The following is a 24,222-nucleotide window of genomic DNA, read 5'->3' on the forward strand; positions in this document are numbered from 1 at the left end:
CTTTGTGCAATCTGTGCATTTTATCTTGTCTTCTTGATTACAACAGATTCAATATTTTGTTTGTCTTTGCAAACAATGGACGTTTTTGTGAATATTGAGTAGCAAAAATCTAATATTTATTTCTAAGACATGCTGTTCTAACAGCCATGCAAGGCTGTTTAAAACAGCCAATTTTGAATCATACTTTGAGGTAATAAGCCATATTGAGAGCACAAACTGTGAAGCCAGCTGTATTGGTTTTCAAGTGCAATAGGAACAGATGGGGAATTGTTGACAGCATCCAATAGGTTGATAGCAAAATTATTTTGATTAGATTGTTCAATAGATAGAGCTATTTGCAAGCTTTCACCTCCCTAGTGGACTAATCGTTCTCATTAATATCCACACCACTATCTGCAGTAGTCCACATTTGAAGTGGATCAAAAAAGTTCATCAAAGTTGTCAGACAAGAAAATGGTATTGGTCAAAATTAATGTATAACTTTTGAAGTGGTTTTGATCCACTTCAAATTTTGACTACTGTATAACGACGAGACAGAGGAACGTTGTCGTTGGAAATGGAATCATGGACATTATGTCTTGGAATCACACGCTTTTTTCTGAGAAGGTCCTCACTGCAGAACACGAAATCCAGGGGGAGAAGTTGGATCCAGATAAGTTACTTAAACCTACCCATCTCGCCCCCTGATTCCCTAACCCCACCCCTAATCCTACACATCTCCACCCTTAGATCTGGAGCCAACTCCGCCCCTGGATCTCGTGTAGGCTACTGCAATGAGGTGCTACTGGATTTCCCAGCTGATAAACGGTAAAAAACATTGACAGACAATAATCCTTAATACTTCTCGAAGATCTCGAACGTGGCGGCAGGCGACACTGCAGCGCACGCTTACGATAAACAGAAAGTTATGGTGCGTTGGCAAGTCGCTATTCGTTATTGGTGTGAACGGGCCTTTAAATAAATTCACGCAATTATATTTGCCGTGATGCCACATTTCGGAAACCTTTTTTTTTTTTTTTTTTTTTTTTGCAACTATAGATTGTTGTAACTTAATTGTAACACAGGAATCGATCTTACATAGCTAGGCGTGTCTTCGTTCAGATAGCCTTGTTGATTTGGGCCTAATGGTAGCTAAATGATTGCTCTGCTGCATGTATAAATCATTCAGCATATTTTGTCTTCCACATGGTTAATCTCCCTAAGTTGTGTTAACTGTATAAGTAATTCAGAAGATTTAGTCTTCCACATGGTTATTCTCCCTCGGTTCTGTCCCATGTAATATGGAAAAGACAAAAAGGCCTATGAATTTGGGATTATTTTTTATAATTACAATTTTAATTGAGTGGCGTGTATGAGTGCATATTTCATGATTCTGAGTAAAAGCTATTTGTTTGCAGGACATATGGACAAACAAAGAGAGTGTTCAGATGAAACTAGGTTAAGCTAATCTTTTAATAATCTTACATCAGGTTTTTTTTTTTCTAATAGGATTTCAAACAATTTCTTTTGCTTCCTGTGCACTATTTACCCAAAGCCTGGCATGCGCGAACTACTCAGAAAGAAACAGCAGGGGTTTTTTTTAACTTGGTTGGATTTGTTTGCTTAATTTTTTTTTCAGTGTGAGAGGAAATCCACCATACATATTTGAGTGTGCAGTATTCCTCCTTTTCTAACTTCATCCTTCTTATCTATTTGAAATATATGAAATGACAAACTGTTTGACTTCATCTAATCATAATTTATGCTAGGTATGTGTTGGGCAGGACAAATACTGGAGGAGTGTGCATCTATCCTGACCTTGGCAGCTAGTTATCAGTTTCAGGCTTATGCATCTTGATATTTTATCAGACTATGAAAACACATTCCTTAACTGAACCCACAAGCACAACAAATAGAGTTTATGTCTTAAAGTGAAGTAGCCTAGACTTACTCTGAATGCTTGTTTTGGTGAATGTACTGTATATGAGGTAGATTCATGTGGATTTGGAACCTTAATCCATGGCATGAAATGTTCCAGGAATGAAGAGTTACACATGTTATGAAGCAAAATTGTATCGTTCTCTCTCATACGGACACACTTTTAAATAAAAAATGGGCACATGACAAAGTTTTTTTTTAATTGTTTCTATATAGACCTTATGCGCCAGAGAAACAAGCAAGCAACCATCTTTACAATATTGTCTTTGAACTTCTGGTTTTGCGGTCGCTCGATTGCTCTGTATATTTCTATGGCATCGCTGTCGAAGAGTAATTAGCTAGTGAAATGGATTTACATATTGTAGAGTTAACAAAAGTTATCACACACATTGTAATGTTTAAAGCAGATGTATTAGCAATGTCAGTAGCCCAGGAAGATTTTAAAACAGGCAGTTCATTCATAAATATGTAAGATCGATGTGTAGTATTTTGGCTTCACTATCTCATGGAAAAGAAGTTTTCCCAAGATTTTACTCGTTCACTCTTCTAGAGAGAACCGAGGTTACATTAGTAACCGAGTACGATATACAAACCAGAAGACAAAAGATAACAAGAAAGGGTCTGGCTGGCACCCAAGACTGCTCCTCCGGGCCATAACCCTCAGTTAACCCTAGCATGGACCTGGGCAGAAGAAGACAGTAGGGCACTGGTTTGATCCTTTTGAGGATTTTGAAATGTCAGATGAGGTGAGGCACTAGTTTGCTTGACTAAACATCCAGAGGTAGATACCTAGTAGACAGCCACACTCCTAGTCATGGTCTATGTGATGGTCCAATTCTACGGTACTGGTTTGCATGCCTCTGCTGTTGTTGATTGGCTCTTAGAAGGGCTGCTTGTGCTCTTCGCCATACCTAACGACACCTTTGGACAAGTTGAGCAGAGGCTGGTGAACGGACCTCAGGATCCTGTTCAGGGAACAGACGGGGAAGGAAACCAAACTGGCATTCAAAATGAGACATGCCTAAAGATGAGTGGTGTAGAGTGTTGTGTGCAAATTCACCCCAGATCAGATGGGTTAACCCTCTCTGTCTGTCCATTTGATTGGGGGTGAAATCCAGAGGACAAGCTAATGGATGCCCCAATTAGGCGTCCGAAAGACTTCTAGAACCGGGAGACCGGGAGGTGAACTGTGATCCCCGATTCTGATGACATCTTGCATAGATAAGTCCACTATCTGACCTGCCGTGGGAATCTTGGGTAATGGTATAAAAATTACATGCTTCAGAAAGTCTACCACCACCAGAATTACAGTGTTACCTTGAAATCTTGGTAGACCCTTAACAAAGTCCATAGATATGTGGGACAAGGGGCAAGTAGGAATGGGTAGTAAGTGCTGTAGGCCACGAGGATGGGTTCAGGGTTCCTTGTTTTGGCCACTCACACCACAGGCAGCAACAGAAACCTGAGCTTTTGGTTGCATGTTAGGCCACCAACATTTTCTCTGGATGACTTTCAATGTTCTTGTCCTCCCATGGCAATTTACAGACAACAGCTCCCAGTTACCAATGTCATCCTTCTTGGCTGGGGAATGTCGATGTGAAAAGTAAGCACAAAGATTCAAAAAATAATTCAGCCCCCTCACAGTTGTCATGAAGAGCAAAATAAGCTATAAAGACCAAAACCACTTTTTGCTCCAGGCTGTAAACATGTTTTTTTCTGTTGTAAAGTTGGGAATTTTAACATGGGGGAGATAGAAATGTTTCTTGAGCACCAAATCAGCAAGAATTAATGATTTGTGAAGGATCATGATGTGACATTGCAGTAATGGCTGCTAAAAATTCATTAGACTAATACATTAGAAGAAAAAAACAGTTATTTTAAATTGTAATGATATTCCACAACATACAGTAAAAATAATCTAATTTAAAATGACATTTACTGTACTTTTAAAAAATAAATTCCTTGATTGTAGCCAGAGACTAAGGCAACCTAAACAAAGACCATAGTGTGCTGAGACCAAGACAAGACCAAGAACAAGGTGGGGAGAGATTAAGTCAAGACCAAGACATTTAAGTACTTTTTTCATGTTAGTTTTGGGGGGCATTTGTATTAATTTTGGTAGATTTTTTTATCATTCCCTGTTAAATTCTGACCCAGCAGAACAGTAGCAAAAGATTGCATTTGAAGCAGGAAGTGTTACGAGGTCTCTTACGAGAGTACTCTCGAGTTGCGTAAGCTATCTGGCGCCCTTATCCTTTCAATACTTGCTTCTCTAAAAAACTTGTCTAAACGATCCGAGGCATTGTTTCAAATGCCTCGCTTCACTAAGTGTGGCTCTTGCCGAGCCCCCCTCAGTGACGTGGACCGACCTAGTCGAGATACGGTCGAGACCTAGACAAGACCAAGACCTTTAAATAATGGTCTTGAAACCAAGATCTGTCTTGAGTCCTACAACACTGGGCTAAAGATAAGATACTTCTTATGGGCTAAAGATAAGATACTTCTTTTTAAATGGTAATATGTTTCATTAGTTCAGGCAAGACATATTGAAGGCTCCACTGTTTTAAACACAGCCCATTTAAATAGCCAGTAGACTTTAGTTATGTCATTGCTATGCACCATGATTAGCTATTTTGCACTTGCAGATGGTATTGAGGGAGAGGCATTCTCATTCTAGAAAGTATTTGATTTGACAAATATCATCATCAATAGTTTTTATTAAATGTGTACTGTATACATAATCCCTTTAGTATAGTACACTTAAATACAGGTGGCTTCACATCTAATAAACCTAATAAAATTATATATACTCTTAAAATGTAATTGAAAAGTTCTATTAGTAAATTTTTCATTACCCTTTTCATGAAAATTACTCATGAAGAAAGATGAGAGAAGCCAGAAACAGGAGTCTCCATAGCAAGAGTCAGTACATCGGGTCAAGAGAAATAGTTCACTCTATCAAAGTTTCTGACCCAATTTAGATTTTTCCTGTGCCAGTGCTGGGAAATAGATTGGATAATTTGATTCTGACTTGCCCTGGTAATTTTATGCCTCTGTAAGTGTGTGGATGGGTGTGTATTTGTATAGAGCTCTACATTGTTCACTGGCAGTGAGTAAAGGAGTGTTGTGTGACTAAAGTGCCAGTCAGAGTGAGCTGGGCGAATACGTGTCACATTGATGATCCTTGGCCTGAAAAAAGTCAGTAACAGGGTCATCCTCTTATCTTGTCAGAACACTGAGCTTTGCAAACTGACAGAGCCTGAGGGGTATATTCAAAGTGGTCTCTCATTTTCCTGCTTCTCATTTATAGAAGTTGTTTATCTGTGGTAGGATTGATGCAAGGACTTGTGAATCTCCAATATCAGTACATAAAATTTGTGGTTGCACTGGTTTATAAGGCAGTTTTAGAAGAAAATGGCACAAATTCCCCAAGCCCCTGATCCTTCTTTCTGCTTGAACTGAGGGTGAGTTCTTCAGCACGGTTCTGACACCCTCATTCACTGAGGGTATTAAGACCTAGTCTTAAAGAGCGTCATTCACTGCTTCTGTTGCTCTGCATCATGGGGGCACATGAATGGCTCACCAGTGACTGGCCACGAATTAGCCAAACAAGAAACACAGGGACCAGAACGGCTGGCTGTGCTCTGGCAAATATGGGATTAGAGAAGATTCAGGATATGACACAAAAGGGAAGGATGAGTGTCAGAGGAAGCAGAAAAAAGAGCAATGGGTGGATTTAAAACTTCATCTGATGCTTGTGCAGCAGGCCATGAATATCATGTCATGAATGAATGGCTGAGGTTTCATCATGACTCAGCATAGTGTCAATCCCAGACAGATGGTTTTCATATAGCAAGTCGTAGGCCTGTGTTGTATTTTTAGAATTAAAAGTTAGTTTAGCACTCATTGAACACATGATGAAGACGTGACCTTCTGAAAACTCAGAGACATTGTGGCAGTGCTCTCGAGAGAATGGCTTTGACTGGTACGGTGCAAACGCCTGAAGTGTTCTTTGGCCAAGGAAATCCTGGAAGTTGTTCAGCTCTTCTGATAAGATGTTTCCTGGAACACAATGTTGTGCTCGCTGGAATATAGGAGAGCAGGACTGTTCTGTCCGTTAATAATTGATACAGTGTCTCCAGGTAATATCTTCTTCTTTTCTTTTTTTTAAATGAAATGTTTCTTTGGGAGTTGCTCTGATTGATTGTTTTTTTTTTATTTATTACTCAATTTCACAATTGTCCAAAACTGTCCAAAATTAAATGCTCACTTAAACATACAGATTCTGATTTTAAATTATGGAAAGAAAAAAAAAACATTAAAAGCAGTCAACACAACAGCTCAGTTGCATATTTATATTTATTTATTTATTTTTAGGTACGGCTTCTTGGCACTGCCTGTCCTGTGAGCTTTCCCAGCTATTCCCAACAATTGTCTGAAGCATTTTCACAAGGATCATAGGAAGGGTGTTGTACTTCCTCTTGTTCCTCTTATTGTGTAAGCAGATAAAAGTCAGAATATCCTTATCAGTACTGAGGAATATGGCCATTTTGTAAACCATGTGAACCCAAATCCTTATGATTTTATTATTGTATTTATTTATTCATTTCTTCTAAAAGCTAACTCTGTTTTGTCTCAGTTTTAGTTAACACACCTCAAACCAGTGCTTCAATACATTTTATTCCACCATCTCTCACAATTCCTTACCAGTGTCAGCTAGCTAAGTGCAATTCTTATGTTGCTCTTCCTTTACATGCCATTGAATATATAATGATTTTAATCTTTATTCTTTTACTTGCGGGAGACAGTTTTGATTGCTGTTGGGAGTGTAATGATCCCATGTAATTAGTCTCACAATAAATTGCAATAACACATTGCACAGCTGGGAGATGTAGCTGTGTTGCACTGGAATAATCTTCTTCTCTGGAAATTAAAGACTTAGGCTATTTAGTGTCTGATGCTTGTTTTAACACTTCCTGAGAAATATTATCATGTGAAACTCAAATGTATTAAGTTACGGACCAACACAACTGACATCCTTTTAAATCTAAATGATTGATTCACATTCAAATTAGATTCAAATTATACTTTTTACTGAACTATAAGAATCGGTCATACAGGTTATGATAACAAGATATCCTACCCACAAGCTTATGCAATGTATTTTTTTTTTCTTTTTTTTTTGTTTTTGGGGGGGAAAAAATGCCAGCCCAAGTTTTTTATTTCCAAGAAAAATGCTTAATTTCCATTGGTTGTTAAACCAGAAAATGTCCTACCTACTTGTGTGAGGCGAATGATGTAATCGAAACATAGTCTTAATCTGGTCACATTTCTGCTTCTTCACAATTTCTTCCCAAATGTCCATAAAACACACACACATAAAACACTGAAGAGATATAATGTGCTTTAAATTTCATGATATAAATGGTCTTAATTCTATACAAATTCTGAAGGATTTCATCGATTTTTAGCCAGGAGAACCTGAAGGACTTCTTTCATATCTCAGCTGCAAACACGAGTTTAAACCTTCATCAGCAATGGAATTAAAGATGGCAACAAAAAAAATCATCTGGACAATACAGCTTATTATTATGAAGGGGGCATTTTTACCAAATTAGCATAATGCCTTTGAAATGGATCTTTTAATACGCAGAGATTTAACTTCACATTATCCATTTGAACTTCAGAGAATGAGCAGCAAATTAAAACTGGATCAGTATCAAGAGGATTCATTGATCAAAGAGCTGTAAATAATTGTACCGAGTTATGTGGTCTTAAGTATCAGTTATCTCATTTGAGAGGAGATCTTAACACCGGAGATCATTTTTATGGCTGTGGTTAAATTATGCATTATATTATTAAAATATATACTAGAATCAGAAAGAGATTTATTGGCAAGTGTATTTGCACACAATGAATTTGTTTTGGTGACAGAAGAAGCTCAATGCACAGAGACAAACACAGTACACAGATAGTAAAATAAGATACTAAATATGTATATATAAAATAAACAAAATTGTATGTACATGTGTGCTGTATACAAATAGATCAGATCTGGAATAAAGACGTGGGTATCATAAAATACACACGCGCACAGGCTATATAAGTTTCTACATAAATGCTGTTATTATAGTAATATAAGAATGAAATATTTGATGGTCATATTTGACCATCAGTTTATAAGAGGAGCAGCAGGAATGGATTGCTCTCATTTTCTCTCCCTGGAATTCAGACTTGTTTTACCATCTGACCTTATGTAAACAGTCTCAATGTTTCCATAGAAGTGAGGGAGGGTTTGAGAGTCAGAGCCACAGTGTGACTAACCCAACAAGCCCTGGCAAAGAAAAGGGATGAGAAAGATAACACATTATGACAGAGTAAGGATTGGCTTGTTCTGATTATGCATTTGTAACTTACTTTGATATATAATACAAACAGTACAAAGTCAAAACAACAGCTCAGTCTGCGGGAGTAATTGTACTTACCATTTAACATCCTGTCCTGTACAGAAAAACTCACCCTGTTGAACAAGACGGGCAGTTTGTTTATATGTTGTCTTAGTATTTCCGTGATAGTTCATAAAATCAGTACCCAGACAGCAGTTTGGCCCAAAACTTTGTTTGATGTACTGCGTGGTGAGGAGTAGGAAAGCTTTACGTGGCTCTTCTCAGAGGATTTGGAGATGAATGTCAATCACTGGGTAACTGCAAAAGCCCTTTTAAAATATATTTAGTCTCTTTTGTGTGACCTGTGGGGCATCACACACATTTACAGGCATATTGAGCCACTGATAATGCAAGTAATATACGGATAAGTTAAGAGCTTAATTATAAGTCTAAACCAGCACCGTTATTTAATAAAAACAAGCTTTTATGCTTAAATCTGTCTAATCAGTCAGTATCTTAAATTAGATCAGAAATTACTTTAAATTGAGACTTAAATCTAATTAAGACTTCTAGTTTGAGACACTTCAAAAAGCAGCGGTTATCTTTTCGAGCATCCTCTTATCAAGCACAGTCAACTTCTGTACAAATCCTCTCTTCTTTGGCTAAACAAAACTTTCTTTGGGCAGTGTTATCTCACAGATACTACCAAACGTATCTTATTATATTGAATAAGATATAATAAGATAATACATAACCATATTATATTAAATCCCTAATGGACACACATACAAAAAACACAAAAGGCAAATGCACCATGAACATAAGTCAGAAAAGAGAGTGAGAATTTCTGCTTACCCAAAACCTAAAGGGATAATTCCCCCAAAAAATGTAAATTATGTAATCATTTACTCACTCTTGTTGTTCTTAACCTGTATGAATAACCAAACAGTAGTTGGACCACTGACTTCCATAGTATTTTTTATTTGATCTTATTCTATGAAAGTCAATGGTGGTTATCCATTTGATATTTATTATATGGCATATAAATTCAAAAATATTTAAGTAAAATATAATGAAAATCCCAGGGAGAACACAACATATATCTTCAGAAATCCTTTCCTCTGAACATTTTACACTCTTGGTTATTATAGAACCAAGAGTTATATGTATCAATTTTAATCATATTCATAAATGAATGTTTACTTTTTCCCTTTGGGCTGTTTTTCATCATTAAATGCTTGGATGCTCATGAAATAAATATGATAGAATCAGGAATTCACTCTGGGCAGAAAAAGCTCAGTCACCATTAACAGAATAAAAAATGTAATAAATAAAAAATTCCATCCATCAAACGGAAGAGTTAATCTGAACTCTGAACGTTGTATTGATTATATGACAATCATGATGAAGAACAAAACCATGTTTAAGTAAAAATAATCAGACTTTATTGAAATAGGCTATATGTGACAAGGTAATACATGAGATCATTATGGAAAGGCTTGTAAAACGTTCCCTTAGATGTAAATCTAGCAAAGTGAGGGAATTATGTCCTTAATACAAAAACACCAGGATTATCATTACTAACAAGTTGAAGTTGTCCAATTTATAAAAGTGCTTCTGACAAAAACTCTCTTGAGAAACAGATGAACACTATTGCAACACTACCGCTGTGCTTGTGGTGATTACAAATAAAGCCCATTATATATCCTCCACGATGAGGCTGTTTGCCCACTGGAGAACCCATCAGTTACAATTGTTGTAATCATTCTCAGTGTCTTCTGTGGCATTTAAATGATTCTCCAGTTCCTGTATGACGGCTTCCCTTCCCATTTGGTCGTTTCTCCTCTTCTCCATGATCAAGTCCTCTAAACTTTGAAAGTCCAAAACGTGACTTTTCTTCTCCGACAGCTGCAGTTTCATCTTGTACGGCTGCTTTCCAATTCGAATCTCCCCTCCAATTTTGAATTCACGTTTGCCAAACCTGCACCAGGCAGCGAAGCATTCAGAGTTCTTCCAGCAAACATCTCGCTCTTTCATCCCCACTTGCTCCATGGCATTCTGCACCACAACATCCGGGCTCAGCGCGCGGAACTTATACAGGTCGTTTACAATTCTGCCCCTTTTACCTTGACTTGCGTCCAAAAGAAAGTCGCATTTAATCTCGTTTCTGTAAAAATGAACTACCTGTAGGTCGCCAACACATACTGCCCAGTGCGGGTACTGGCCGATAGCCACAAACTCCACCAGGTCACCGGGGTTGCACTTATTCGGTAAGTTCTCGCACGAGAGCGTTCCCACTTCCCCGAACCTGCTGTTTCTTTCGTATATACACTCGTCACGATAATAGACCGCGCATTCTAATTCATTGCGGCAGTCGTAATGTTTCACGTCGTCCTTTTCAGTATCCTCGATGTTGTCCTCTAGCTCGTCGTCATCCGCAGAGAAAATATAAGACACGCCGATGCGTGGAGTGTCGTCTTCTGGGTCGAATCCATTAGGGTCAGTCGTGGGTAATTCATTGTAATTCAAATGGGTAAGTTTCTCCACTTGATTCCCCATAACAATGTCCGAAACTCGTGTGAACAATTTCGCGTCCCACCTGTATCGGGATTTCAAAAACGCAACACGTAATCCGGCTTTGGAGCCCTGTTGAGGTCTAAGTCCATGTCTTCTTTTTATCAGCGAATATGTGTTTGGAGTAATGTACGTGATGTGCGTTTTGACATATCATACAGTTATCCGAACTCTTTGCAAGCAGTTAGATATTGTTGAGTTTCAGTCTGCGTTCCGAACAGGTGCGTCTCACCTGCTCACTTCCTGGTGTGAGCCGCAGACAGGGGAGCCCATCAGACACAGAGGTGAACACACGCGGAGTCCTACTGTTAACGTCCTCTGTAAATAATTTTTCTTTTGATGATTTATTTCCTCTCTTTCCAAGTAATAGATGATGTCCCGGGCTCTGCGAAGTTATGGCAGAGGCAGTAGCAGCGCTCTGTGTAAAATACTAGCGAGCACGGTAATGTTTACTCAAGGCAAGGTCAGTTAAAGAAACAGCGTACTTTTTTACTGGAAGCGGATTTATGGTTTTCAATGAACTAAACCCACTGAGAGTGTACAGTTTAAAGATTACCTTTCTGGCCAGATGCAATAATTTATAGGCTACATAAATACGAGAGTGGATGCATCATGCCGGTTAACTGTTTTTCATTGACTTAAAACAGGCTAGCGTCTGAACTTTAAACTCAAACATGTTTACATTTTCAGACATCATGATGACGCAATAGCTTAGCCTACAAGAAGATACTACACATCAGTTCCTTAAAATGTTAAATCTATAATTACTTATATAGCCTTTTCAAATAGTGCACATTATAATGGACCCTTTTAAAATGGTGACATATGAAGAGTTCAGATGCAAAAGCCTCTAAATGCCATTTGAAATTTTCTTCTTTAATGATGATTTTTATCAAACTTGTATTTTTAAGTTCAGTAATTTCACTTAAATAACATTACCATTTAAGTGAAATTGCTGAACTTAAATATACAAGTTTGATAAAAATCATCATTAAAGAAGAAAATTTCAAATGGCATTTAGAGGCTTTTGCATCTGAACTCTTCATATGGAATTTGTCATAATTGGGTAAACTTCTGTAGCCTAGCGGTGAAGAGGACAACAACAGCAAATATATTTTTTGTATTCCCCATTTGCTTCAATAGCAAAATAAAAGATCCCTGATAGCATTTCCATAACTCTCCAAAGAGCAGGAAATATAGAGAGACTGATTACACCAATTAGAAGAGAGGATCGTGTGGCATTTGATGTCACTCGTTGTATTAGAATCACCCTTGCAGCAATGTTAATTTTTAAGCCTAAATAACTTCCAAGGTAATATAACATAAATTAGTGTTATACATATAAATAATTAATACATAAAAAATCATTTAAAAAGAATTAAAATGGTACTAGATTTTGGACAGAATGCCTTCATAAGGTCAAAAACAATTTGTTTGCAACAAATTTGTGTGACCAACTTCAACCTAAATTTTCCCCTCACACAAAATTCCAGATCGTGTGGATTCCAATTGAAATTTACTGGATTTTGTCTGGGAAAAATTGCTGTACAACAGTAAAGGTATCCCCACCTTTAATAATCAAGAGGTTACACTGTGTGTATGTGGCTATTGCCCACGACCCATTGTGCTTTGGAGGAGGATTTGGTTTAGAACAACAAACATATAAAAAGTATTGAAATAAATAACAAACAGTTAATTAAAGATGTTTAGATAAAAGGGTTTGAGTGACTAATAATCAACATTTAAGCTGATAAAAAATATTTATTGAATGTTATCCATATCATCTGCAACAACAATATGGACTTTTATAAAGATCCATTTGGCCTATCAACTTTTAAATGCATTATAATACAGACACATGAGGAAAGTTCTCAGCATGGAAAAGCCACGTTTGGCACATCACGTTCTCTCAAATACTGTAGGAAATGAAAGTAAATGAAATCTGGAGGTTTTTAACTGCAGTGGCAAGATGATTGAAGGTCAGTTTACAGTGACAGATTGCTTGTAATGCAACAGAGTACCTGTTAAATACACAATTTATTGACGTGATAATATGTCCCATAGCTTGTCTACTCTTTTGCTAAACACTTTTTCTTCACAAAAAGAGTAGATACTTTTAGGGCGTACTATAAGTAGGCGAATTGGGACACATTTGAACATACTGGGGAAGTATTCAATTTCGGACGCAGCGATTGTGTTACAAGAGGTATACTGTAACAGCTTTTTGATCACTGTTTTTAGTGTACAGTGCATCAACAAAATAGTGTCAGTTTATATCACATTATTATGGATTCAGACATCACAAATATATTGTAAAAAACATCATCATTATACCCCATATATTTTTGTCAAAATGTTATAATTGTCTTATTTTAATATTGTTGTTATTGTTTTAATATGTTGCTGCTTCAGGGTTTTTTATTATTAAATTAAATCAAGGCTGTGAGCGACAATTAAAATGTATTTTCTCTGGGGGGAAAAAATCACCATGTCAAGAAAAACTGGGCATGATCTAAGAAATAAAGACAGTACAACCAAATTAAAATTAACTTCACTGTACATCTATTTCTAACAGGCTTGTTTGCATTTGTGAAAAATGATAGGCTAATGGTGCTACCCTGAATAGAGCCTGTGTCCTTCACATTGAAAACAGTGGCAGCATCTTCAGAGGCATCTCCTAGGAGATACTTCAGCTTGTGGTATCTATTCCGGGGCAGGAGGGTCTGTAAAACACTGCAGTGTTTTGTCCTGTGTTGTGGATTGCCAAACAGCTAGCCTCTGGCTGTCAGTCCATCACCCCCAGTACAGGGGCTTTTCCTGCCCAAAAGCGTGCCTCAGCTCTTAATTACCTATGGTAACAGCTGGCCAGTCTGCTGTGTATTTGCTCATATCTGGCTGTCGCCGTGAGGCATATCACCGGTTGCAAGCCGAGTGTCCATCTCCCAGTGCCACATCAAAAAACAAAAAAATATATAATCCAGGCTCATGACAGTCTCTTCAGGCCAGATACACCTGCTAGCCTAATATTTAAGCATTAATAGTACATCTCATTAGCATATTGTGCTTGTATAATGAATTATGTATGTGCCAAAAACAGATATAATTTAACATTTTGGTAATAGCATACACAATTGATACTACTGCTTTATGATACAGCAATCAATCTTCAGAGTGACATTTTCACTGAAGCCTTGTGTTTGTGTTATAAAGATACACACACCCTTCATCTCTATCCTGGCAAGTGAACAGAGGAATTTCAACGACCTGACATTTCAGGATTGGTCCGACACAACCATAGGAATTCCTCTGAGTGTTCGATTTCTACAAAGATATATATTTTTTTAAGTTTCCTTCACCCGAGAGCCTGTTCTCTGGCCATTTCGATTGCCAGGGCACCTTGTGTCAGTATGCTTGTGACACCGTATGAATCTGTCTGCCACCACTGAGGATATAAAGATAAACAGCACTGCCCTCACACTGACTCGCTCAGTGAAAGAACTCATTATTATGTTTACTCAACTGTTAAAAAAGACGTCTGGAACACAACACCACCAAGAGTAAACAAAATAGGGTGAAAGTGGCACACTAGTGGGAATGCATCTATGTTTTTTTTTCTTCCAGTGGCTATGCACTGGTTACATCAGAAGAATTTTAAGCTGCTAATAGTAAGCCCCTTAAGACCCCTCTTTCCCTCTCTAGGATTGCAGGCGACTGCACTCCATCAAAGGTGTATTATTGCTGAAGGTGCATGGCGTGTGTCTGTTGGTGTCATGCCGATGAAGCCCACCAAAAACCTGGACTGGCTGCAGAGAGAGAAATTAAAAGAAGGAAGAAAAGATCATCAGGTGACGAAAAAGTAGAGGGGAAAATCTCATAGTGTTACTGATTAAATGCAACTCTGTTATGTGCAGTGCAATTTCCCCAAAATTACGCTTTTTCTTTAATGAATAGAACTTTGTTGTCGCATAATACACTGCGGGTTACCTTAAAAAAAATCATGAAAGCACTTTGAGGTAGTTCAGTGATCACTAATGCTGAGTGCAGTGAAACATTTAGGCAATTTGTCTAATCATAATACCCAACACGTGTGATGACTATAGTCTATTATGGACATATTTTTTTTTTACATTAAGTTCATAAGTATCAATTTTGAGCTGCACTGACCTCTAGAGGAACATGACATTTTAACCAAAATATAGCTCTCATGCCACAAAGTACTGTCGGGCCAGCAGATAGGGCTGTTAAATCAATTATATTTATTTATATTTTATATACATTTGTGTGTGTGAATGTGTGTATACTGTACTTACATTTATATTTATACACTGTATGTAGGCCTATATATATATATAAAGGAGTAAATATATAATATAATATATAAAACTTTTTTTTAATGTGAGTTCAGCACAATCACGAACATATGGACAACTTTAAAGGCGATTTTCTCATGTTTAGATTTTTTTTCTAAAGATCTCCAGATCTTCAAATAGTTGAATAGTTGTATCTCGGCCAAATATTGTCCTATCCTAACAAACCATACATCAATGGAAAGCATATTTATTCTTAATGTATTAATCTCAATATATATAATTATATATTGTATTATATATATTTCAATTTTACGACACCACCAGCAGGCCTACAATCATGTTCCTGTAGACCAGGGACTTCTATAATGGGGTGTGAGAAAAATTTGAGAGATTTATACAGTATATTACAAAATGATTTTTGGGGGGGATCTGTTAATGTGTATTTAAGAAATTAGTGAAAGATGTTTAACATTATATTTTTTATGTTCACATTCACTAAATTTGACATTTAATTAGGGTCAGAAATCAATAGGCTACATTAATTGCAGTTATTTCATATTTTTTTCACCTGATTTGTCTTTGAAAATCCTTGCTGTAGACAATATAATGTTGCTAACGTTCCAGTAGTGTGTTTCATTTCACAAAGGTTTTCTTAGATATTCTCTTTTTATGGCATTTGTTAACACTATAAAATGTCCATATCAGACTGATTACATTATAGCTGGTTTGATTGCTCTGAACTTCAAAGAAGTATCTTTGGTATTTGCTGTGTGGTGATGGTTATCAGAAATTTTGCCACCACTCTGAAAGTAGAACATTTTCTCCAGACTCTTATCAGAAAAAGGCTGGAAGAAGTAGGTCATTCAGATCTGACACATGACCCAATTTGCTATCTCACTATTTGCTATATTCCCTTAATTTTTTCTGCATGAGCGAAGCAAACTATATATGTAATATCACTGTCATACTGATCTTTTAGAGGTTAGCCTGCAATTCCGAATGGACATATTGCAATTTGCATTGCAACATCAGTGGCACTACCTATTGTAGAGCAACCTGCACAAGCATTTGTTACATGACTCTACCCAAATCAATGTTACACAAAAATTTCAAAAATAGTCCTCAAAAATAATTCTTTTGTGCTGAAGAGAGAGGCTTGTGTTCTATGGTGGTCTGCTATGATTTCTGTTGAAAAGTCTGTTGTAGCATTTGAGGAGAATCACAAAGGAGTCCATAAAAGGAACCAAAAGATGAAAGTGATCTTCAAAATGCATCAGAAATTGTGCTTTAATATAAAACCTGTGCTTCTTTCTATTATGACTACTTTTCGCTCTTCTCATAATGCATGGCAAACAGAAATTGAATTTGTAAAGTAGGCACTGTTTTGATTAGTGTCAATTATTTTAATGTACAAAGGCTTGTGTTCATAGAACATGCAGGAGGGACGTATATAAACAAAATGCTTCCCTTTTGCATGTAGATTATAAGAATAAGAAATAAGGTGTAAAGGTATATTCTTTCGTTTTAAAATAATTCATTATATTATTTTATAAATATATATTGTAAGAAAAAATGAAGTGGACATCGAAGATCTCAAAAATGAAGTTTATTACAGCATAGCAGTGGCAAGGCACACGAAGCACCTTGGGTTCACCGGCGTCAGATTGAACCCTGAACATTCAAATCTTCAACCTTTTATCCTGTTACTGTCCTCTTAATGTAAATGAAGTTGTTCTTGTTGTAACAGCTGTATTCTTGTCTTTGATCTTCTTTCAAATAAGAAAGCAATACGGCCAAATGTTTAAGGGGATAACATCTCTTTGAAGCTCCCTAATCAAGATGGTTCTGGATACCTGCTGTTCTTCCCAATCTAGGTGATGAACCTGACTGTGATACTTTTAAGATTGTAAGGAATTGATTCTATGATAAATAAGCTCTTTTAAGTGAAGGAACATTTCAATATAATCTATATTGGAGTGGAAGTTCGATCGAAGCAGACTATAATTTCTTACAATATTTAAAAAAAAATATTACAATATTGAATAAAATAAAATATAATTTCATCAATTAATATACTTATAACCCCCCCTCCCACACACACACACACACACACACACACACACACACAACTTTCAATTCTTTTACTTCAATGAAAGGTTAGATCAAAAGGATCAACAATGCAAATTTATTTTTTACTGTCAGTGTTGATCATATTTACCAGGTGTGCCATTCATTCTGAGCATGACTGTGTGTGTATATATATATATATATATATATATATATAATATTATAGTATAACAATAGAATTAATATAATGTGTAGTAAAAATAGTGAGGAATACAAATGGCAGAAGTTTTTGGAAAATGTCTAGAAGTCATAACCCTCCATCTCTTGGTGTGACTGTTATTTACTCCTCATTTACTCATGCAGTGATAAGCAGGGTTAATCGGGGAGGATGCTCTCCCTGAGGCACAGGCACTTTGGAATTGAGTGCTTAGCATGAGATAATAAGCAACTGCACAACAGACTCGCAGTAATGTAATGTGGATGCTGTAGAGCAGAGCAGATTTGTACCTAGCACTGATAGCACTGCTGTGTACCTTGCACGATATGTAAAGTATCTGCAGGCTTTAAGAGATCTCCCGACAGGTTGCGTATCAAGATTTCTACCAAGAGACCGTTATTTTCACAAAGAGTGGCTCTGGAAAATTTAAGGTCGCAACATTCTCTGCAACCGAAAATCATAGGCATGCTTAATTTTATTTTGCCTGCCACCTTTTCAAAGGGAGTTGTGATAGAAGTTCAAAGGGATTACTCAAGCAGTTTCTAGCCTTACAACCTGACATTAGTTTTCCATTCTTTTGTTTCTGGAATTTCAGGGGTTTGCACATTGATGAGTACAGTGAAATAACACCAACAGAATCATACCTTGTAATACATTAGTGTGTGTGTGTGTGTGTGTGTGTGTGTGTGTGTGTGTGTGTGTGTGTGTGTGTGTGTGTGTGTGTGTGTGTGTGTGTGTGTGTGTGTGTGTGTGTGTGTGTGTGTGTGTGTGTGTGTGTGTGTGTGTGTGTACATTTTGTGATTAAGTTGGAACTGAGAGAGAGGCCAAGATTTAATGCAGAAAAAACAATAGGAGACTGTTGTTGCTTGTAACAACATATTATCGTAAGGTACATGAGAACACATTTGAAGTTGTTGAACATTTAAGATTACCACCGCATGTGAAACATATGGCAGCACAGGTGCATCTATTGCGAAATGCCTCTCAAGTCACAAGAAACCCCAGTACAGAGAACTAACACAAGATGGCGCTGTTTATCTAAAGCGCAATTAGATTTTTTTCTGAAGGACCTAGTTGTTCTGGTAAACAAAAGCAGAGAATCTTATTGTTGAAAAGAGTTATAGATTAAGATTTTAAATAATCGTTTTATTCGTTTAATTGACATTAAAATAGTTTATTAATGCTTATTCAACTTCATACGCCAGTGCAACCTAAGTGCAGTTACGTTACACAGTTACGTTTCCAAGATGTTCAAACAACCCAATCACTCAGCGCTGTTTATACTTGTAATTTATACCTGCGTATGTTTGGCTTCAAAGCTTTCAGCTGCAGTTTTAGTTTTTTAGTGCAGTTCAAGTACACAGCAAACTCTTAGAATAGCTTTTGGGCACACGTGCCGATGTTGTTTACAGCCTCGGCAAGCATACACACGCTGTGGAGCATGGAGCAATTCGGACACGCGATGCAGACGGTGAAGAAACTTTTTGTGTTATGGAAAAACAGAGGGGGTGAGGGCGTACCATGAGGAGGTGTTGGAGGGACCTGCTCCAGTTCTAACAGAGAAGAGAGATTTCTATTTTTAGGGAGACTGGAATGTACACTGTGAGGCCTCTCGAAGGATTTCTGAACAACAAATAACATACCGCGGTTGCCCCAGTCTCTATAAACATCCACCTGCCAAACTCAAGTGACTTTCAGAATCAGAAGTGAACTGTTTTTTGAAAGCAGAGGGACGAGTCTGAGCTCTGCTTGAGTTTTGATGATACATATTTACAGGACCATCTAGAATGTGCTTCAAATCACCTGAGACCAGGTAAGATATATGGCTGACATCAGGTCTTGACTTCAGGCACAATAACACCTGTGTAGTTTGTCTAACTGCGTGGCATTGTGGTTTATTTGCCATATGTCAGTCTGCAGGAAAACTGGAAGATCTTGGAAGATTATTGTGTGATGATGAACTTGCAAAATTGTTAATTGATGATCGGGAATCATTTCCTTGCTGCACATTTCTTTGATTTCTTAAAATTGGCAATTGCAGATGTATTAAAAAATGCTGCACTGTTAGTTCAAGCATGTAATTGAATCAGTCATATTGGTTTATTTATTATATAATTATAAATAAACATTTATACACTGTTTATATATATATATATATATATATATATATATATACAGATGTATACTGCAATACTGTAAATAATATTATATTTATAAATACTATATCTGTGTGTGTGTGTGAGAGTATTGTATAAAAGCTTAAAGATGCATAATGTGCAACTAATATCTCTGAATTTAAAAAAATATATATAAACGAAATGGTTATAGGAAATGCATCTGGACTTAGAGTTTTTTTGTGCTCAAGAATGTATGTGTAACCGATATCCTAATTAAAGAAAATATCTTATGATTATAAAACCTTTGCCTTTTTTTCCACAGCTTAGATGGTCCAATAGCAGATGTCCTGCATTTTAAAGACAAAGACCAGATCTCAACCCTCCTCTTGGAGCTGAACACCTTGAGGAAGGACCAAAAATTCACTGATGTTGTTCTTTGCTCTGAGGGCAAAGAGCTCCCATGTCACCGCAATGTTCTGGTGTCCAGCAGCCCCTACTTCTACGCTATGTTCTGCAGCTGCTTCCTGGAGACCCAGAAGCCCCGGATAGACCTCCAAGGTGTTCCTTATGACATCCTTGCCAGTATAGTAGAGTATGTATACACAGGGTCCATCGGCATCACCATGGAGCAGGTTCTCCCTCTGATGCAAGCCGCCTCTATGCTTCAGTACGGAAGGCTTTTTGAGGCCTGCTCGACCTTCTTGCAGACCCAGCTCAGTCCAGACAACTGCCTGAGCATGATCCGACTCTCTGAAATCCTGCATTGCTCTAGCTTGCAGGAAAAAGCGAGAGAACTGGCTGTGAAGAGCTTCTCTGATGTGGCGGTCTCCGAAGACTTCTGCGAACTGTCGCTACCCGAATTGGTGAGCTACTTGGAGGACGACAAACTGTGTGTTGAGGAGGAGCAAGTTTTTGAGACTCTTCTAGCTTGGATCCACCATGACCCGTTCTCCAGATGTAGCACTATCCACGACTTGTTCCGTCGCGTGAGGCTGAGACATGTCCATCCTTCCTATCTTTTCCAGTTTATCGCCAATGACCCTTTCGTCCAGTCATCTTCTTTATGCATAGAGATTATCGAATCCGTTCGCCGCCTTCTTTTTTCTGTCGGCACTCATTGCCCTGGCGATCTTGAGCCCCTTTGGGCGGTGCCACGACGGAAAAACTGCAAGGAGGCGCTTGTAGTAGTGGGAGGTCGTAAGAATGGAGAGCGGACGTCTCGTGAGGCGCTGCTCTACGACGAGCAGACTCGCTGCTGGCAGTGTCTCGCAAAAATCCCGCTGCGTCTTCACCGGCCCTCTTATGTCTGCATGCACAGCATCCTTTATGTGCTCGGGGGCTTAACCACGACAGCAGGAGGGCAGTGCACACCTACCAACACTGTGTACACGCTTTCTCTGAAAACAAACCAGTGGAGAGTTGGAGAACCCATGCTGACACCTCGATACGCCCACCAGAGCTCTACCTACCTGCATTTCATTTTTGTTCTGGGTGGCTTGACAGCTGACGGACAGCTGTCAAATTCGGTAGAGCGATACGACACCATGTTCAACCTATGGGAGGCCATGGCCCCCATGCCCACTGCAGTCCTGCACCCAGCTGTAGCCGCACATGACCAGAGAATATACGTGTTCGGAGGGGAAGACGCCATGCAGAAACCAGTTCGAATTATCCAGGTTTGGGATGTTTAGTTGTATAGAACAAATTGCAATGATTCTGCAGTGGTTAAAGATGTTTGTTTTTGATAGGTGTACCACATCGGAAGGAATCTTTGGTATAGGATGGAAACCAGGACAGTGAAGAACGTCTGTGCACCAGCTGCTGTGATCGATGATAAAATCTACATTGTAGGCGGTAAGGAGGGTTTTTTGGTAGTTTTGTGAATATAATGTTCCTGGAAGTTGGTTTTGAGGTCACCATGAAATATTCGAGATCCGTCTCCTCCAGTAACCTGTCACTCAAATGAGATTGCAGCAATTAGCAAATTACAACAATCCAATCAATTTTTGACCAAGTCCCACCTTACATTTTTTTCTTGTTTGAGAAGTCGTTTCACTCAGAAATGCACTACCATCACATTTTTTAACAATTTCTAGTTTTTTTTTTTTAAGAAATCTTAAGACTGGAGTATTGTTTGCTTTACTCCAAAATAAAGCAGCTGAAAATTCAGCTTTGCTGTCACATGAATAAATTGCAATGTAAAAATTTGGCAACACTTTACAATAAGGTTCATTAGTTAACATTAGTTAACTACATTAGTTAACATGTACATTATGTGAACAATACTTCTTCAGCATTTATTAATCTTAGTTAATATTAATTCCAACATTTACTTATACGTTATTAAAATCAAAGGTTGTATTAGTTAACATTGGTTAATGGACTGTGAACTAACATGAACGCACAATGAACAGCTGTATTTGTATTAACTAACATTAACAAATATTAATAAACAGTGTAACTAATGCATTGCTCATCGTTAAGTTTATGTTAGTTAATGCATTTACTAATGTTAGCTAATGAACCTTATTGTAAAGTGTTACCAAAAATTTAAATAGATAATAGCTATTTTAAATTGTATACATTTTTCACAACATTACTGTTTGTATTGCATTTTGATCAAATAAATGCAGCATTGGTGAGCGTTAGAGACCAAACCATTTGACCAGTAGTGTACATCACTATAGGAAAAAAGGCAATCTTAATTTCCATTTCATGCTACTTTAACTCTTTTTATTATTTAACAGGCTACACAAGAAGAATGGTAGCATATGATGTTAAAAGCAACAGATTTGAAAAATGTGAAAATATGAAGGCCAGGAAGATGCATCACTCTGCTGCTGTTGTGAATGGCAAGATCTATGTCACAGGGGGGCGCTTCATCAACAGTGACGAGAGTGTTGAAGACTCAGACGGCTTTGACTTCTATGACCCAAAGACAGACTCATGGGTGTCGATGGGAACTTTGCCATTCAAGCTATTTGACCATGGCTCAGTAAATCTTGTCTATCTCTCTGATAAGTTTTTGCCTACATGACTGTATTAATGTGACAATGTCATATCATACACGCTTAAATGCGTCTGTCTCCAACTAAAATTCTTGGAGTGCTCTATTTGACAGATCATTCTGAGAAATAAGAGTAAAAATGGAGACCATATTCAGACAGCAATGCAATGAGACGCATTTATTGAAGCTCTCTGTCTGTGTTTGCACGGGTTGCCTTTTGAACGTGTGAGGTTATTAGTAAAATAACTATTAAAAGTTATAAAAAATAGCTGGAAGATATTTTGAACTTAAGCTCAGGCCATATAGTAGCAGATAGAAGTATGATACTTTTTCAGCTTTTATTTTCAAGTGTCTTTTAGATGATACCTGTTTAATGAACAATTAAATCATTTTAGTGTTTGCTAAAGAATACACATTACCTTTAACTTGAACAGTTTGAAATTCTGTATTACTACTTTGCACTTGACTCTGAATTGTTGCACATTGTTTGTTTACATGTACTTTTTATTTAAACATTCCTTCTTTTGTAAAGTGATTATTTATTCATGTTTTTTTCCTCCAAATATTTTCTTTTAAAAATTGAGTGGGACAGTTATACATGCAAAATGATTTTACCATTAAATTCTTCATAAAAACTAATAATGCTTCTTTTGTGTGTTTTTTTTGTAAATTGACTTATCTGGCTGTATGGAATTTAAAGGGATAGTTCACCCGAAAAATAAATAAATAATCATGTCATAATTTTTTTTTGCCTAATGTCATTCTAAGTTTGTATGATTTTCTCTTTTAGGCAGAACACAAAATAAAATGCTATAAAAAAACCTGATGGATAATTTCATTTTATGAGCTAAAATACAGACATTTTTAAATCTTTCTTTATACAGTATTTTTTTTTTAAAAACTCGTAAGTTTGGAATGACACATTATTATAAAATTCTGTTTTTGGTGAATTTATGTAAACTATTGACAGATCATTTTTTCTTCTTAGTTATTAAAGGGACAATTCACCAAAAAATAAAATGTTATAATAACTAACATGTGACCTATTAATCATCCTACATAGATCATAAGATAAGAAACTCATCATATGACATGACACAGAAGGTGTGAGGACGTACGGCAGCTGGTGCGTGAGAGAGAAATATGTGTCTGGGTATATGCGTTATTGCTCTGTCTGTGTCTCACATGTCTTCCTGTCACTCTCAGTTAGACAGTGTAACGGGTGTCGACATGCCCAGACATGAAATTGTGAATTGTAAAGAAGACTTTGATGAGCCATTAAGAGACTTCCTATTGTATTGTGAATGCTGTGATTTTGTGATAAATTCCCAATACCCATTTCACTTTATCAACACACTTCAACAAACCATAACATGTAGGAATCCAAGTGATGTCAAGTTTGACGATGAGCTTTTATTAGACGCATAATATTGCATTAGGCAGTAATCATGTTCTGTTGACTCACTGACATTAAAGATGGTAAAACGTGAACAACAAAGTGTGTTTTACGATTACCCAATGCACTGTGGCATTCTTAGTACATGTGCTGTTTGGGGTTTGAATTGATTATACTTCATCAAACCTGTTCATGTTAAAAAACATTTTGTACTGTAGATTGTTCTTTTAG

General features: G+C 37.2%; 2 protein-coding genes across 3 annotated transcripts; one reads left to right on the forward strand and one right to left on the reverse strand.

Moving 5' to 3' along the window:
• The first annotated feature begins 698 nt into the window (after positions 1 to 698).
• Positions 699 to 23,294, forward strand: klhl38b (kelch-like family member 38b). 2 transcript variants are annotated; one of them, XM_089117666.1, is made up of 5 exons: positions 699 to 807; positions 14,577 to 14,722; positions 19,911 to 21,264; positions 21,337 to 21,442; positions 22,336 to 23,294. In XM_089117666.1, exons 3-5 carry the CDS (start codon positions 20,095 to 20,097, stop codon positions 22,623 to 22,625), a joined length of 1,566 nt encoding a protein of 521 aa, XP_088973792.1. In that variant the 5' UTR covers positions 699 to 807; positions 14,577 to 14,722; positions 19,911 to 20,094; the 3' UTR covers positions 22,626 to 23,294. The 2 variants fall into 2 exon arrangements, with proteins under 2 accessions (XP_088973792.1, XP_039535614.2); XM_039679680.2 differs by lacking the exons at positions 699 to 807; positions 14,577 to 14,722 and adding an exon at positions 17,478 to 19,284 and having other exon boundaries at positions 22,336 to 23,293.
• lratd2b (LRAT domain containing 2b) lies at positions 9,726 to 11,446 on the reverse strand. The gene has a single exon (XM_039679682.2). The coding sequence runs from the start codon at positions 10,860 to 10,862 to the stop codon at positions 10,047 to 10,049; it is 816 nt and encodes a 271-aa protein (XP_039535616.1). The 5' UTR covers positions 10,863 to 11,446; the 3' UTR covers positions 9,726 to 10,046.
• Positions 23,295 to 24,222: the final 928 nt, after the last annotated feature.

Source organism: Pimephales promelas, chromosome 12, assembly GCF_988280905.1.
Source record: "Pimephales promelas chromosome 12, fPimPro1.hap1.1, whole genome shotgun sequence".
Lineage (NCBI taxonomy): Eukaryota > Metazoa > Chordata > Actinopteri > Cypriniformes > Leuciscidae > Pimephales > Pimephales promelas.

Coding starts and splice junctions, on each gene's coding strand:
- klhl38b (XM_039679680.2), top strand. CDS start 19,259: ATGTGCTTCAAATCACCTGAGACCAG. Junction 19,285..19,910: donor TTCAAATCACCTGAGACCAG/GTAAGATATATG, acceptor TTTTTTCCACAG/CTTAGATGGTCCAATAGCAG. Junction 21,265..21,336: donor AACCAGTTCGAATTATCCAG/GTTTGGGATGTT, acceptor TGTTTTTGATAG/GTGTACCACATCGGAAGGAA.
- lratd2b (XM_039679682.2), bottom strand. CDS start 10,862: ATGGGGAATCAAGTGGAGAAACTTACCCATTTGAATTACAATGAATTA.